The 18976-nt window shown below is 34.0% G+C and overlaps 1 protein-coding gene across 1 annotated transcript; it reads left to right on the forward strand.

The window, feature by feature from the left end:
• The first annotated feature begins 12673 nt into the window (after positions 1-12673).
• Positions 12674-13528, forward strand: LOC110645140 (uncharacterized mitochondrial protein AtMg00810-like). The gene is made up of 2 exons (XM_058152102.1): positions 12674-12981; positions 13162-13528. Exons 1-2 carry the CDS (start codon positions 12674-12676, stop codon positions 13526-13528), a joined length of 675 nt encoding a protein of 224 aa, XP_058008085.1.
• The last annotated feature ends 5448 nt before the right edge of the window (positions 13529-18976 follow it).

Here is an 18976-nt window from a genome sequence, read left to right on the forward strand (position 1 = left end):
CAAATGTGACAGTATATCCAACTAGGCAATTTTGAGTGTTTTGTCATGATGGCCAATTATTAACTCATTATGTATAATGAAGACATTATTCAGAAAACTATTCAGGGTTAAGATCATTGCCAAGCAAATGAAACTTGCTTCGAAAAATAGGGTGTGTCTAACAAGGATAACTTTTACATCTGCAACGGAGGGGGAAAATAAAAAAACATCAATGCGTTGAAGCAATGTAAATGCACAACTTTTATCAGCAAATATCACCATCCCATAATCAGCCTTTCACCTGATCATTCAGCTCACACATTGGGCAGCTTGTCTCTGTTTCAACAGAATCCTACAAATATGGTCAAAATCCCACAGCTTGTCTCTTCTATTTATTTCTTAATATTAATTTTTATTTTTGATAAAAAAAACCACCCATGGAATAATAAAAAGTCTGACAACAGATTGTTCCTCTAAAAACTCTTGTACAATTAGGCGTCAAATTCTGTTGTATAACTGGAAATAGAAATTCTTTTATTTGTATTTTTTTGGTTAGTTATAGCACAGCTGTATAGTCTAGAATTTTCTTCCCTTTTGTATATAAACACATGAGTAGTGACTCAATGGATACAGAAGAAACATTCTTCCCAATTATTCATTTTCTGTTATTTCTTATTTTGTAGCTGTTTGGCTAGTTTTGCATGGTATCAGAGCCACTTTCTAGTGGCCTCCTTATGTTTGATAAATTGCTACTGTAGTTTCTACCTCATTCCATGGAGGAAGAAACCTCTTCCAAAACTAACAATGGAAGTAGCCACCGTGAAACCTCTCTTGTTGCCGATCAAACCAATGATCCATATTATCTCCATAATTTTGATCATCCCGGTATGTTGCCAGTAACTGTCCCTTTAAATGGATCTAACTACTTATCCTGGAGTCGCTCGATGATGATTGCCTTGAGAGCTAAAGATAAACTTAGCTTCATCAATGGCAAGTGTCCTTCCCCTGATATCAATTCTCCTTCATTCGAGAAATGACAGTGTGTTAATAGCATGGTATTATCCTAGATCTTAAATTCAATTTCTAAGGAACTAGTTGAATCATTTATTTATGTAACTAATGCTTATGAGCTATGGATTGAGCTTGGACAAAAATTCGGTGAGAGCAATGGCCCCTTGCTCTATCAAATCAAGCGCGAAATTAGTTCCTTCAATCAAGGGAATCTGTCATTGATGACATATTTCACTAAGCTTAAAAAGCTTTGGGATGAGCTTTCCTATTTAAAAAGCTTTCCTGTTTGTACTTGTGGATCTGCAAAAGCAGTATTTGATCTGGAAAATGAAGATAAATTGATTCAATTCCTCATGGGATTAAATGATAGCTATGACCATGTTTGCAACCAGATCTTGCTGATTGAACCACTTCTGACCATCAACAAAGCGTATTCTATGGTCCTCCGTGTTAAGAAGCAACGTGAGGTAAATTCTGTATCTGATGCACTTAATCATTCTGGTGCTATGATGGTGAAGGGATCTAGACTTAAGAAAAACAAAGAACTAGATATAGAGAAAATAGCCTATGAAAACAAGAAATACTCTAAGAAGGAAAAGGGAGACATGCATAGTTCTGTATATTTCATTGTTCCGGTGATCGGTGTCAGTGCGGACAATTAAGAGAATTAGAACCATATTTAATTAGAACCATATTTAAGTCACCTAGAAAAGCCCAGAATAAAAATTAATAGCAATTACCGGAAAGAAAAATTGAAATAAGAAAAATAAAGCATAAAAGGTTAAATGAACCGGTGGTCACAGCGATGGGTGACCGTACCGGGAAGTGACTGCGAAGTCAATTGTAATCCTAATTTTGTATAGGACATTGTAACACCGCAGTCCTAAGAATTATTGCGAAACTAGTGAAAATGAGAAAAACACATAAAAGAGTTGAAAATCAAGTCAAATAATTAGATTAGGGTTTCGAAAGAAATACATAATTATTGGTAAACCGGATCAGATCGGCGAGGGACAAATTGGTCAATTCACCCCTAGAGGTGACTCTTGGCCTAACTATCCAATAAAATGTAAGAAATTAAAATTTTAAAATATAGATTTAAATTGAAGAAGTATGGAGAAAACAAAGGAAAAAGAAAAAAAAATAAGATTAATGACATCATCATAATGATGCCAAAATGAGATCATAAATAATTACCATTTACTTAATTATTTGACTAGGTCAAAATAGAGATAAATACACATAAAATAAAAAAAGAAAAAAACAATTTCATTTTGTCTTCTTCAACTCAAATTGCCATCCCTCTCTCTTGGCTCTCTCTCTCTATACTCAAATTTCCACCATTGATGAGTAAGTTCAAGCTTTAAGAACTTGAATTTCTCCCACAATCCCTAACCTTGAACTTTAGAGAACTTCTAATTTACCCTAAAAAAGAAGAATTGAAGGAAGAAAATTGAAAGAATTGGAGGAAAAAGTGAGGATTCAAAAGCTTCATTTAAGGTTAGTGATTTAGTTTTCAATTGTATATTTAAATTCATGTTTACGTAGTTGAATTACATTAGAATTTGAAGAAAATGAAACAAAATCAAGCATGTTAGAACCCTAAGGAATTTCGACTGCCATGGTGGTTGTAGGAGTTGATGTGTTTTGATTTGATAAAACATGTATACAAGTTCAATTAAGTGTGTAGGTATGAATTATGTACTTTAATTTCATCAATTGAACCAAGTAGAGAAATTAGGATTCTTGGCCATTGCAAATTGGAGGAAAATTTTGGGAGTTTTTGAAATTGAGGCAAATTGACCTAATTGAGACTCAAAATGAACAATTAGGGCCAATCAGAGTGTATTAGAATGGTGAGAAGTGAAATTGAATTCGGATTGGTGAACGTCCAATTCTGGACAACCAAACCTTGGTTTAGGACCAAAACTGTAATTTTGCTACTCTAATTGGTGTGAGGCTAATTGGGGATGAAATTAGACACATAATACCACAATTTTTGTGTGGAAACCCTACCCTAAAATAAGTTAGTGAAAAATTAGGTCAAACTCGGATTAGGTACACTGCCACTGTATAGAAATGACCAAATAAATAGTATTTATTTATTTGGCCATAACTTGGTGTAGGAAGGTCCAAATGACCTGAATTTTATACCGATGGAAAGCTGAGACATAGCACTACAACTTTCATGGAGAATATAAACCCAAATTCTGATCATAACCTATCTGAAAAGTGAGCCGCAATCGGCACACCAAAACTGCCAGAACAGAATTGGTACCCAGAATTCTGGGTTAAAACCAATCCGGCCAGCCACCTTGAAATTAACATAACTTGAGCTACAAAACTCCAAATGGAGTGATTCAAAAAGAGAATTAAATCTAAGACAATAAGGAATAACTTTGATGAAGGAAAGTTAGCCAAATTCTCACTGTAACTAGACTAATGGAACAATAGAAAATAGTGATCCAAAACTGAAAATTTAAAATTTCTCTTAGGAGACTTAGAAATTAAAATGGCAACTAATGCCAACAAATTTGACACTCAAAATGTGGTATGTGGGTGTAATTAGAATTCACATACCTATTAAGAATGAAAAAGTCAATATTTTGACTTGAATAGTGTAATGAATAGTAACTCCAAATTTACCAAATTCAAAGAATTCCATTGTAAGCAAGTTTAGGTGTACATCCAAGTATGCATGAAATTAATCGTTGGATTAATTATGAAACCTGATACTAAAACACTATAAATTTTGTGTTTCATTTGAAAAAGAAATTGAGAAGGAAGATAAGAAAAAGTGAGTTAAGGTCTAGAGGTGACTCATTCCAGATTTGTGCACAATAAACTTTAATTTATCGTTTTCTAATTAAAAACTTATTTAGCTATGCATTGTGAATTAATTATAGTAATTATGAGTTTCGAGAACTGCTGTGTTGCCATTTTATGAATGAAAATTTGAAAAGGGAAATTGATTTGTGTTTTGCGTGAAATATTTGAATAACTTGATTTAAATTGATTTCGGATTCACACTTAGCATGATAATATCATTATATTCCTCATCCGTTTACGGGGTTGAGATCGACTATATTCCTCCCTCTCTGGCTTGTCAGTTGAGGTCGAGATCGGATGAGTACTCATATAACTAGCTAGCCACCTCCCTCATTGATTTCGATTAGTGGGTTGAGATTGCTTTATCGTGGTGTACAACACGGCATTGATTGAAAATTTTGTGTCATGACCTAAGTTGTGTATGGATTGGCAACACTATGCTTTATAAATTATTTGACAAAATGGTATTATAAATGTGATTTGAAATTTGTAAAATGTGATTGTGAAAGGCTTTGAATTACTATATATTGATGAATATTTTATTTCCATATCCACCACTGAGTAAACAATACTCAACGATAGCCTTATTTGCTGTCGCAGATAAGAGAAAGAAAAAGCAGCAGAGTGAGCTGCTAAGTTGACAAGGACTCCACTGAAGTTTTTGTATGGGTATTATTTTATACCCTATAATTTAGTTTGATGTAAATATGATATTGTTCATATGTATCTATGTAGTAAATGAGCAGTTGTACACTTAAATCTGTGATAATATTATTTTTGGATTTTCTTTCTGTATATTAAGGCTTGTGTATGTAAATTAAATTCAATGTAATATTATTGAGTTTATTGAATTATTTTGAAAATATTTTAAGTTGTGAATTTTGAATTGAAATTTGGTTGGACTGTGTTGAATTGAGATTTTATTGGAGGTTGGGGTAGAAATATGAAATTATTGAGAGTGTTTTCACAGGTTTTGAAGAACTTATTTTTCCCAATTATAGACGGAACTCTGCTGAAATTTTTATAAAATTTGCAAAAATTTAAAATTGCTTAAATATTTGATAAGTGGTTAAACTCCAATTAAAGGTTTTTAATACCTACCAACATTGCTCACCACCTTAAAAAGGAATGAAAATTTGTTTAAAATCCCTTGTTGTGTATTTAATGAATTATTGATAGACGAAGTTCAATGATTTATTAGGTATACTACGGGATCATGTCGTGCCTTATGGAGGGGTATGGTGTGACAAGACAGATATTGCAATCACTACAAAATGCAGGGTCATACCCAGGAGTCATGCTTTAAGCTCCATGGGTACTCAAATTGGTACAAGGATCTTAAGCAGATATGAGCAAACCAGAACTAGGCTTGTGTAGCCTGTGAGACACCGATGGATGATGAAAATTTTGATCCACCACCACAAACACCTGATTGGAGTCCTAATATTATAGCTATGATACAACAAGAAATAGTAAAATACATGAAGGAAAAGATGGTAGTTGAATCAAATATTACTAATTGTACAAATTTTGTAGGTAACAAGCTAAACCTATGTTCCCTTAGTAAAGATGGTAAGAGTACATCAACCTGGATAATTGATACTGGGGCTACTGGCCATATCTGTTCAGATTTGAAACTCTTTTCTCATGTACACAAAACACTTAAACACTCACTCGTACATTTACCTGATGGTAACCAACAAAAGGTCACTCATATTGGCACCATTAAATTGCATCCCAAGGTTGCTATTACAGATGTCCTTTATGTTCCCACTTTTAAGTACAATCATTTGTCTGTGAGCAAACTTCTCCAAAATATAGATGTGCTTATTCATTTCTTCTCATCTCATTGTACCTTGCAGGACCGCTGGACTAGGGAGATTATTGCTATTGGAAAGGAAAGAGCTAGATTATATAAGCTGGATGTTTCTTTGTTTACTTATGGTCAAAATAAGGAGTGTAATGTTGTTCAAGATAATGTCAACGTTTCATGGCATGAACGTTTGGGTCATGTATCTAATTCAACCTTGCCTAAAATACCATATATTGATCATTCCTCTATTAAAACTTCTATGCCATGTGAAAACTGCCCTTTATCCAAGCAGCAACGTTTGCCTTTTCCTACCAGCACCATTACCAGTAAAGCAATTTTTGAGCTAATACATATAGATTTATGGGGCCCATATCACATCCACACCCTTACTGGAGCACAATATATCCTAACTATTGTTGATGACTATAGCAAGGCAACTTGGGCTTACTTAATGAAAGATAAAACACAGACTTTAGCTCACTTAGTTATGTTCCTACACTTGGTTACAAACCAATTTCAAAAGAGGGTGAAAGTTATTCAATCAAATAATGGCTTAGAATTTATCGATTTTTCTTATCAAGCAATGATACAAGAACACGGCATACTTCATCAAAGGTCTTGCCCATATAACCCATAGCAAAACGAGGTGGTTGAAAGAAAACACAAGCACATGTTGCAAGTCACTTGAGCCCTTCTTTTCCAGTCCAACCTACCTAAGAAATTTTGGGGGGAAGCCATACTTACTGCTGTTTATTTAATAAACTGATTACCATCATCAGTTTTAGATTGGGAGACACCATTTGCAATCCTAAATGGCAAATCACCAAGTTACAAGCATCTCAAAGTTTTCGAGTGTTTATATTTCGCCACAAATACCAAGCCCCATAAAACAAAACTTGAACCCAGAGCTACAAAGGGAATTTTTATTGGTTATGCATCAGGCCATAAAGCATACAAGATATATGATATCAATTCCCATACACTTTTTGTGTCAAGGGATGTGGTATTCCATGAAACTAGCTTTCCTTACAAAAATGACTCTCCCACAGGGTCATAATATCCAGCTCCTGAGAATGAAACTCCCTTACCAGTAACGTCACCTAGCTCCCTAAGTGAAACTTTTACACCTACCAATAGTACTCCAGAAAACATAAGCATTCATCCACCACAAAATGACTACTCCTGCATCTCACTACACACCCCCCACTGATCAGCCCATACCCTTACGGAGGAGCACTAGACATGCAACATGACCAGCTTGGCTACAAGATTATGTAGGCCACATCATAAATGAAGAATCCTTACCAATAGCGGCATCTCCCAAGGACAGTGATTCTACAGGTATGACATTTCCTTTCAATAAAATCATTACTGCTCCCACTTTTGCCCATAACTATATTGCTTTCATGGCTAATGTGTCTTCTATAAAAGAGCCATACTCTTACCATCAAGCTAAGGATGATCCTAGATGGGTTCTCACTATGAAGAAAGAACTAAAAGCACTTGAAAGAAACAATACTTGGCAACTAACAAGTCTCCTAGAAAGAAAAAAACCCATTGCTTTTAAGTGGGTTTATCGTGTCAAATATAATCAGGATGGCACAGTGGATAGATTTAAAGCATGCTTGGTAGCTAAGGGCTACAATCAAATAGCTGGAATTGACTATGTTGATAGCTTCTCTCCGGTTGCCAAAATTGTTACTGTACGGATTTTCTTGGCCATCGCCCCAGCTAAACAATGGTCGATACATCAAGTGGATATAAATAATGCATATCTTCATGGCTTCATCGATGAAAACCTTTATATGATGCCTTCTGAGGGTAGGGGTGAGCATTCGCTCGATTCGGTTCCGAACCGAACCGAACCAAAATAACCGATAACCGAAAATCTCATAAATTGTAAATCGAACCGAACCGTTTATTGGAGAAAAACCGAACTGAACCGAACCAATCATTATCAGTTCGATTCGGTTCAATTAATGAAAAACCAAAATTTCAATTTTTTTCAATTGCCAAACCTGCTTGACCTGTAAATTGCATATTTGCATTTGTTCACACTTCATAGTATACAATTCATATAAAATCAATTGTGTGGCATCAAATAAACAATCAATTTAATAAAATGTCACTATGCCAAATAAACCATAAAATAAATAAAAGTATAAAACCTCTAAACTAAATAATAATCCAAGCATCAAATGTCAAACCATAAAACAAAACATAATTGAAATAAAAGCTAAAATAACCACAACCATACGCTAAATACAATCCAATTCAGTTATTATTAAAATCCATAAAACAACATAATAATAAAATACCAAATCTCCAACAAGATAAAAGCTAAATACAGTCCATATTAAAATCCATCAAATCTCTAATAATTTGATTTTGAGCAGTCCAACCAAATCCAAAAACATCCTCAAATGAAGAGGCAACATGCAATAGCTTTTGGGAACCTACACAAACAAAATAATAAAAAAAAAAGACAATCAATATATAATAATTAATGAAAGCATAAAATAATATAAAACTTTAAACAACTTACATCTAAGAGTTAAGAGTAGGGGTTGAACAATTTGATCTACCTAATTGAGTTAGGCCAACACTTAGTAGTACCAAAAATTGAATTATATAATGGGAAAAAAAATCAATCCATATTAAAATGAAAATATTAAAAGATAAAAATTATCTAAATACATGTATTTATTACATGCCCTCTTCAAACTTTTCAAGTTCCTCTAAATCTTCCTCAACATTTATTGGACAATTTAAGGAACATGTTTAATCTTGTGCACATATCAAAGCTTCCACAATTCTGGGAGTTAAAGAACTCCTAAAGGGATCTAGTACTCTCTCACCAGTACTAAAAGCATTCTCTGATGCAACAGTTGAAACTGGGATTGCCAATATATCTCTTGCCATTTTTCTAAGGATAGGAAATCTCTCAGAATTGATTTTCCACCATTTTAAGACATCAAAATCTTCCTTGTCCTCTTGAATTGCCTCATTGAGATACACTTCCAACTCTGTTTTTGAATCTAAACCTCCATTTTTTTCTAACTTTTACTTCTTGTAGTGATGCTTCAAGTACAATTTGGGCTTTAGATATATTGTACTACCACTATCACTTAAGAGCTGTGAGCTAGTGTTATCACTTGTTTGCTCACAATCAGTTTGATACATTTTCTTATACTCATTAAATAGGTCAATCAAAGATGACTTCACCTTCTAGAACAACTGCTCACCCTTTTCTTCACCATGCATTTGGCAAAATTGAAACTTCATATATTCAAACTTATCACGAGAGTCAATAACAGTGGCAAAATAAATCAATTTATTCATTTTATCTATATCCCCCCAGTACTTGTCAAATTTTTTTCTTCATTCTGCCCCCGATATTTTTCACCTCAATATTAGTACTATCCACCCATTGATTTAAAATAAAAGCCAAGTCACTTATCTCACCAAAAAACATGTTAGATGTGATATACCGAGAACCGGAAATACGCAAAGTAAGCTCATAAAAATGAGATAACATTTAAACCATTTTCCTACATTCAGACCAATCATGAAAATTAGGCACTCCATTCTCTCCCAATTCAAGCCTAAACATAGGTTCTTGTGACTCATACCTCTCGAATGCCCTTTCATATTTTTCAGCTATATTCAACATCAAGTAAGTTGAATTCCACCTAGTTGACACATCTAAACACAAAGAAGAATTGCCATCAATTTTTTCATATTCAACATACTCTTTAAACTTTTTCAACCTAGCTGGAGAACTCCTAATGTATCTCACTGCATTCCTTACTTTCAGCACTGACTCACCAACATCTTTTAAGCCATCCATGACAACCAAATTAACTATGTGTGCCATACACCTCATATGAAGGTAATCAGAATTAGAAACAGTGACACCCCAATTTGCAAGCTTTTTTTTCAAATAAGAAATGGCTATATCATTTGAACTAGCATTATCAACTGTAATGGTGAGTATTTTATCTAGCCCCCACTCTAGCAAACAAGTTTCAATAGCTCTACCAATTGCATCACCTTTATGACTTGTAATAGGACAAAAATTAATGATTTTCTTATGTAACTTCCAATCATTATCAATGAAATGAGTAGTGATACACATATAATGAATTCGTTGTAATGATGTCCATGTATCCATAGTAAGACTCACCCTTTGACAATTTCTCTTCAAATAAGACTTCAATTTTGACCTTTCCTCAACATACACTAAATAACAATCTCGTGAAATAGTCCAACGAGAGGGAATCTTAAACTTAGGACATATAGCTCTCATAAATTTTCGAAATCCCTCACCTTCTACAAATTTAAATGTCAACTCATCAATGACAATCATGGAAACAAGAGCCTCCCTAATTGCATTTTCATCATATTTCCAAGTAGTAAGTGTGCCTACTTCACCCTCTACATTGTTTGAATTTGGTTGCAAATCCAATAGTGCTTGCCTAGTCTCAATGGCATGTGGATGCTTTTTGTAAATATTCATATGATTCCTAAGTGCAGTTGTTCCATTTCTCTTAGGATCACAACAAAATTCTTTATTACAATAATTACACTTGCCTTTGGTGTCACCATCATCAGTTTTAAACTTGGTGAAGTGATCCCAAACTGCAGACCTTGGCATGACTGGCTTTCTTTTCACTTTTGATTTTGAACTTGTTGCAGTTTCTTATTCACTTTGATTGGAATCAATTATATTTATTGGGTCATTTTGCCCACTAGAACTAGAATCCATGTACAACTGTTACAAGAGTACACAAATAATTAACATTAGAACTCTAATCAATATTATTGTGGAGCACAAGCTACCATAGAAAGAGCAATTTCAATTCACATTAATAATATAAATTATTAGTATATGTAATTTATTAATAAATTTTCATATATATCAATGACTGATTTATAATTTCTTTTAATAAGTATTAAGAATTTAGGTTTTCATAAAGATCAAAATTTGATTCATGGCCAGCTTTTACCCAAAATAAGCAACTTTTTATAACCATTGCTTTTGTCAAAAGCATTAAATGCAAGAAAGTGACCAACTTGAGGAATAATCAGTTAATTATAACATTCAGCTATAATAAGCAAGAGACAGTTAGTAGTTAAACACTCATCATAGCAAGCTGCAGAAGTTAACTTTGAGTTATGAGAAGTCCATAAAATAAAATTAAGCCAACATCACATGTTAGATGATAACAAACAATTCAAAGTATAGATTATGGGCCAACTAATTAACTAGTACTTTTTTTCTAAGCTTTTTGTAGTGGGTTCCATATCAGAAAAAGGGAAATGCATGTGGTTTTAGATTTCAACTTCTTGTGCCACTAACCCTACTATTATCCTTCTAATTGAGCTCGGATGAATTTTATTATTTCTTAGTTGATTTGATTAACTTAATAGGACGAAACTCTAATTAAGGACAGCAAAATAACAAATAAGAGCCTAACTAAAAGAGTCAACTCAATGATTAGTATGCTGAGTGTTAAATGATTCAGAAAATCAACCACAGAATTAATATTCACAACAATCAAACTGTCACACAGGTAAGGCAATGCCATTCCATTGGCCTATTTTAATTCAAATTCAGAAAAAGGGGGAAAAATGACAATACAACACAAAATGGTAGCCAAAATTTGATTATTAGTTTATCTTTTTCTGGAAACAATAGAAAATTAAAATACCCTGAGCCTACATAGGTTGCCAAGAAACATATACATACCCTACTAACATATCTTTGGTTTTTAATCTAATGCTTCAACTTCTACTTGATATATGTGTCATATAAACACAAAGAGATTCTAGATTGCTTTTATATCAAATCAATTTCAATAATCTTTTTTTGTTTTTTTTTTTTGGGAAAGGGTTTCAATTTTATTTACTCGAGTATATTGTTATCTTGATTTATACATGTGTCCAACAAAGATGATGCTTAATCTGCATGGCTTGCTTAGCCTTAGTTAGCAAGTTATAAACTGGTTGATCACCAGTGACTATTGATAATGGTAACTGCCAACCTTATGTTCCTGATATAACTATATTGATACCGAGAAAATAATAACATACCGTTGTCTAAGGCTTATGTGCTGTGGAAAATGAAAATCCTCAAGGAAAGAATGCAAATTAGCAACCTAGTCATTAGAATAATATATATAAATAGAATTTTGTCAACATGAAAAAATATTTCAAAAAAGCATGTTGGCGAAATCTACATACCTCCTTATGGGTAAAACATCTTAGGCCTTGCTCCTTCAATGAAGATGTTTTCCCCTTATCCTTTGGCTGCATGATCATTTTGTAAATGTCATTGTTGAGAAAAGGGGAATAGATTAATGGCATTCAAGCTTAACATAAAAATTAGGATACAGGAGAAAATTATTTTGAGAGACGAATGCTCACCTCGAATGAAGATCGAAGAAGATGCACACCACACACACAAGCAAGGAAGAAGAGAGATAAAGAGGAAGCTTGGGATTTTAGTTTTAAGAGGGAGAAAAGTTGAGTGGCAGCAGACAGCAGTAGGCAGATGGGAAGAAAGGTTAGGGATTTTAGTTTTAGTTTAAGGTTAGGGAATCAATTATGGGCTGGGTTGTGTGAAAGGGTTGGGCTTAAATCAATAAAGGCTTGTGTTGATTTTGATTTTATTGGGTTCTTCGATTATAATCGATAACCGAACCGAAATAATCGATAACCGAAACTTTTTGAAAGTACTAATCGAACCGGACTAGTTAAACTGATTAATTGAACCAAACCACTAATTTTGGTTCGGTTCGGTTCGGTTAATCGATTTAACCCGTAAACTGCTCTCCCCTACCTGAGGGTTACATGAAAGCGCAAAATGGGCAAGTTTGCAAGCTTGTAAAATCTCTCTATAGGCTGAAACAGGCAGGAAGGCAATGGAATAAACAGTTCACTAGCAAACTCAAAAGTTTCGATTTCACATAGTGCACCTCTGATCATTGTTTATTCACAAAATGCTATGGAAATGAATTTTTGGCTCTACTGGTTTACATGGATGACGTCCTAATTACTGGGACAAGTGAAGTTCTGATTATAACCATAAAGAAATTCCTTGATGATGAATTTACAATTAAAGATATGGGGTATGCAAAGTATTTCCTAGGAATTGAACTCGCCCAATCTTCTAATGGATTATTTATCAGCCAAAGAAAATACATATTAGACATGTTACAAGATGCTAGTCTCTCAAATGCAAAACCAGCTTCATTCCCAATGACAAAATCCCTCCATTCAACTACTGAAATGGGTGACCTCATGTTAGAACCAGAAAAGTATAGGAGGATTGTTGGAAAATTACTGTATCTTGGTCTTACAAGGCCTGACATTACATACCTAGTACAATAGTTAAGTCAGTTTCTCCAATCACCCAGAGTTCCCCATTGGCAAGCTGCTATACAAGTTCTCAAACATTTGTAAGGATGTCCTTCAAAGGGGCTGTTTTTCTCCACTAACTCATCCTTTCATCTTACTACATACAGTGACGTTGACTGGGTAGCATGCCCAACAAGCAGAAGATCTATCACAGGGTACTGCATATTCTTAGGCTCTACTCTTGTATCATGGAAAAGTAAAAAGCAACCGACCGTAAGTCGTTCATCTGCTAAGGCCGAATATTGCAGCATGGCTAGCACTACTTGTAAGTTAAAATGGATCTCATTTCTGCTTGCTAACTTCAAAATTCCAATGCAAACTCTAATTTCACTCCATTGTGACAATCAGGCTGCAATACACATCAGTAATAACCCCACATTTCACGAACGAACAAAACATATCGATATAGATTGTCAAGTTGTTTGGCAACATATAATTGATGAGTTTCTCATGACAGTTCATACTCCCTCATAGCTCCAATTGGCAGGCATCTTCATAAAGTTCCTCTCTGCTAAAAATTTTAATTTTATTTTGTCCAAGCTGGGACTGTTTGAACTTCACCAGCCTCCAGCTTGAGGGGGGATGAAAACTCTTGTACAATTAGGCTTTAAATTCTGTTGTACAGCTGAAAATAGAAATTCTTTTATTTGTATTTTTTTGGTTAGTTATAGCACAGTTGTACAGTCTATAATTTTCTTCCCTTTTGTATATAAACACACGAGTAGTGACTCAATAGATACAGAAGAAACATTCTTCCCAGTTATTCCTTTTTTGTTATTTCTTATTTTGTAGCTGTTTGGCTAGTTTTGCATCCTCAAGATGAAAGAAATTTATATGAAATGAGGAAAGAAAGATCACTAACCTGCAACATAGGACATTCTCTCATCAAAAGGTTCGATTATGATGGAAAATCCATTAGTATATGTCCCCACAAGCGTTGCAAAGTCACATATTCTTTGGATATGCAAGAACTCATCTGTATCCGATATTTCCAATGTCAACATGAGTGAGTATACTCGATCATAACAAAACTTAATGTTTTCTGGTCAATTCCAGCATGGGCATATAAAGAGGCAACCAAGCTAATAGGACTTTCCTTCTCAACATTCTTAGTATCTAGTCACCCTGGCAAGTATTGAAACAATCTACATGAGACATGCAGAAAATGCTTTGGTTGGCAAATGTTGCCAGGAAATGCCGATATCATCAGGCAAGGCCGGGTTTGCAAGCCAGGTATCCGAGGGTGCGCACAAGTTGGGGGAGCAAGACATAAGAAAATAGAGGATTTTGTAAGAAAAGGCGTAGGTTTTTGAAAGACGGCTCAGTGTTTTAATTAGCTTCATGTACCAGCTAGGCTTCCTCGCTATGTAAACCCTCAACAAGCCAGCTGTATTCAGCATGTAACCTACCAGCATCAGTGGCCTTAATCCTTACTACCATGTCAAACAAATTGAACAAAAATTATAAACCTTGAAGTGGAAAGAAAACAAAAATATTTATACATATATAATTAATTTAGGCAAGAACCTTTAAGTATTTATAATTAATTTGAAAACCTTGAAGTGGAAAGAAAAAAGAAAATAGGAAAAAAAACTCATTCCAAAAATTTATACATTAATCTCAAAAGTGAAAATGAAGTGATTCATCAAGAACAGTATATTTACAGCCGTGTGTTCCAAAATTAAACATGCATCATTCGTTTCTCAGGTTTAGATCAAGTTACATGCATCTGGGTCAGAAATCACACAGCACAACTAAGTAATAAAATATACAGATATTTCAGATAATATGAAAACATAACATATGCTGCAGTAAATATATAGCCATATTGTAGTCTATAGGCCCAGGTATTCATACATCTTCATGTCAGATGATGAAATTGTAATATTTTTTAAATAACTGGAAAAACAAAATCAATATTGGATGTAGTCATTCTTCTCAATCTCCTGAGTTTATCCTCGAGAGATTTCTGCAAGCCCCATCAAGTGTCTTGCTCATCAAACTAACGCTATGTGATTCAATACAAGCATTATCAATATTATGTGCCTCATCAAACACAACTACAGTCTCCTTTCGCATTTCCTTTGATATAATTCCAGCTACCTTTGGATCAAGCAAGTATTGGTATCTATAAACCAGCACATTTTACAAAGTGCACCATATGTAAGAAGGATGGACACCGCCCTTTCTTCTTCCCATATGCTCTCAGATCCAGAAGCCGTGGAAACACAAAAAGTTTAGATGAAATAGTATTTGATGTCTGACTAACTTGGAATTTGGGATTCAATTAGATGTGTCAAGAATAACTGGAGAATATCCAAGATAAATAATAAATTCCCTAAAATGCATCAAAATTGGGATTGTTATTGCTTGTTGATAATGATCTGCAAAGATTAAAAAATTTATTTTATAGCAAAAGAAAAAGTTCATAGATGTTCTCAAATCCTTAAAATGTAGAAGTTATTCTGCACAACAGAATCTGGTAATAGTCCATTTCAAAAATTGAAATAAAACAAGTTCTATTTTTTTTTTCCTTTTTGCCCAAGAAAATGTGAGATAAATACTAAAACTTTGAAATAAGAAAAAAAATTTTCAATTCTATGATAGCGAGGTCTAGGTAAACAGTTTTCCTATCACCGGCATTCATCCCGCGGAACAAAATTTAGCAATTCGTTCATCACATTCCTAATCCCTATTAGCAATTATTTCTTTTAATTCTTATATTTAAAATAAATTATTTACAAAAAAAAAAATTCTTTCACTACTATAATTTTTTTTAATTTTATTTTAATTATAATAATTGATAAAAAAAATTAATTAAATTATGTTAAAATTATAGTATCAAAATATGGGATAATGATTCTGTGTGAGAATTTTGCGAATGAAATTTTCCAAACGAAGCCTAAAAAAATAACACTCACTGCTGCTGCAATTACAAATGCTACAATGAATAATTTCATACCCACAAAATTCTCCCAAAACAATTCAATGACTCGAAGTCAAATTCATCATGTAAAAATGGAATATGGGAAGCGTGTAAACTCCAGGCGGCAACACTGCTGCAGAAGCCGCCTTCTCGTGGTTCTCAAAAAACTCACAAGACGGTATATTGGGATTCTCTGTGGCCATAGCCCAAAACCAACTCGCCGTCAGCTTCCTACAAGCGGCATCCACCGAATCCCGATACTGCGGCGCCAAAACCGTCCATTCACGCAGAGTTTCTTCCTGGACGACAATCCAATATCCCAAATCCTCGCATCGGATCCCAAATGCTTAATTTGGTAATTGTGCAACAGCTTAAGCTCGGCGACGAATTGTTCCATCTCGTGCACAGTGCACGAGCAGTAGATTAGCTTCACTTGGCTCTGGCGCTTTTAGAGAGAGTAGCTTGTGATTAAAGATTATTGGAAAAGCAGTCGTTGATTGTCACTTATTTTGTATTTATTTAGGGTATTTGTTTAGAAATTTTTGTGTGTATATCTATTCTTAATTGTATGATTCTGATACAATTTTGATAGTTTAGCTCAATTAGGAATCTATTCATTAGCTGTAATTTTTTATATATATCTTTAATTTCTGGAGCAATAAACATCAGAATTCTTATTTCAAAATTTCTTAATTCTTTTATATAGTATCAGAGCATGACTGATGAAAAGAAAAATGAGAGTTCTGGATCAGGGAAAAAAACTTATACTTCTTACACACTGAATTCGAATGACAACCCAGGTAACTTGATTATCCAAGTTCAGTTGAAGGGCGAGAATTACGAAGAATGGGCGCGAGCTATGCGGACTGCATTGCGGGCAAAAAAAAAATGATTTTATTGATGGATCTATTAAGCAACCAGCAGATGACTCACTGGAACTCGAAAATTGGTGGATGGTTAACTCTATGCTGGTTTCTTGGGTGTTTAACACCATTGAACCGACGTTTCGCTCGACCATCTCTCACATAGAGAACGTAAAGGATCTGTGGGAGGATATTAAATAGAGGTTCTCGATTGGGAATGGTCCACGAATGCAGCAACTGAGATCGGATCTGGCGAATTGTAGGCAGGAAGGTCAACCAATCGTGTCCTATTTCGGAAGACTCAAAACGTTATAGGATGAAATAAAAAACTATGATCAGATACCAGTGTGTATCTGTGCAGGCTGCAGATGCAATTGTCACACCTTACCCCTCTGTAAGGCATAACATGATCCCGTAGAATACCTAATGAACTACCGAACTTCACCTACCGATAACTCATTAAGTACCCTACAAGGAATTTTAAAACAATTTTCTTATCTTTGACAAGTGGTGAGCATTTCTAATGAGTATTTAAAACATTTAGTTGAAATTAAAACTAATTAATATTTTTGGCCATTTTAGTTTTCCGCAAATTTGATAAAAATTTTGTGAGTTTCTCTCGTATTTTGAGAAAACCGTTCTTGAATACTGTAAAAGCACTTCTAAAAGATTTTCTCAACCACTACTTGGTTTCACAATCAAACTCAATCAATTTATCAAAATTCACAAGTTCAATAATTCTCAAAATATCACAATCAATATCATTCATATTTCATTAAAAACAAAATAATTTATACATAACCTTACAAATTTATATCAAAAGAAACACAAACTAAACTTTATTACAAACTTCATACAAATTTGTGTACAAGCTGCTCAAGACCCATTTTTACATGTCCATACATTTATGTGCAATATATACATCAAAAGAAGTATTTACTGATTAGGGTATAAATTATACCCAAGGCTTCAAACCGATGACTTCACACACCTCAAGAAATTCGATCTGCTTCCTCTAATCTCAGTATCTGCGACAAAGAATAAAGCTATCACGAGTACTAAGACTCGATGGTGCACAATATACTAAAATAATCTTTATGCAAAACTTAAAGCACATTCATTCAAAAATTTGATTAAACATGAAAATTAAATACAATCATGCATTGTAAGATTTTACATGTAAACCAAGTTTATTTCAAAGTATCAAAACACATTTCATAAAACCCACAGTTAAATCATGCCATTCGAAACAAATAGAATCTCAATAGCCAGAGGCTAAAGAGAAATCACATCACAAGGCTAGCTAGCTCAAATATATGGATATCCATTCACATCCTCTTCTACTGGCACACCTCAACACTTCTCCAGAGAAGGAATCAAAATTCGAAACTAATTACCCCCACTAGTCGTGCTAGTGAGGTGTTCAAATATGTGGTCATGACACTGTGGTTTCAAAACTTATCTTAACAATTTGCTAAACATTTTCTTTTCAAATATACATAATAACTTTCAACAATTTAGATCAACATCATAATAATGTCATAATCCAATATTTCACATTATTTAAAACGATATGCAAAAGATGATTATAAAAGTATATGTTGTGCACAAACCTCAAACGAGTCGTCCTTTAGCCTCGACTCGGTTCCTCGGGTTCCTTCCCGATATTCTTTTCAACTGAAACACACAATTTTATAATGTTTCAGTACTAGAACTTAAAATAAATCCAAAATAAACTTAACTTTACATTTAGCTAGCTCTAACGTGTTAAATTCGACGTTCTCGAAATTTTGTGTTTCGGGTTACTATTCACTGCACTATTCAAGTCAAATTATTGACTTCCTAAGGCTTAATGGGTATGGGAACTCCAACTTCACCCACATACCACATTTTGGTCACCAAACTTGTTGGTTTTGGTCATTTGTTTAAAGCTTAGGTCATTTTGGCAAAATTGCCAATTTTCGGTTTTGGTTTTCCGAAGTTGCACTATTCCATTGGTCGATCTACTGTTGGAATTTGACAAAACTTCCTTCATAGAAAATGTTCCTTATTGTCTTAAGTGTATTCTCATTTTTGGATCACCTCAATCGGAGTTTTGTAGCTCAAGTTATGGCCAAAATAAGTTTACTGTTC

Source organism: Hevea brasiliensis, chromosome 9 (genome assembly GCF_030052815.1).
Source record: "Hevea brasiliensis isolate MT/VB/25A 57/8 chromosome 9, ASM3005281v1, whole genome shotgun sequence".
Lineage (NCBI taxonomy): Eukaryota > Viridiplantae > Streptophyta > Magnoliopsida > Malpighiales > Euphorbiaceae > Hevea > Hevea brasiliensis.

Coding starts and splice junctions, on each gene's coding strand:
- LOC110645140 (XM_058152102.1), top strand. CDS start 12,674: ATGGATGACGTCCTAATTACTGGGACAAGTGAAGTTCTGATTATAACC. Junction 12,982..13,161: donor AGGATTGTTGGAAAATTACT/GTATCTTGGTCT, acceptor TACTACATACAG/TGACGTTGACTGGGTAGCAT.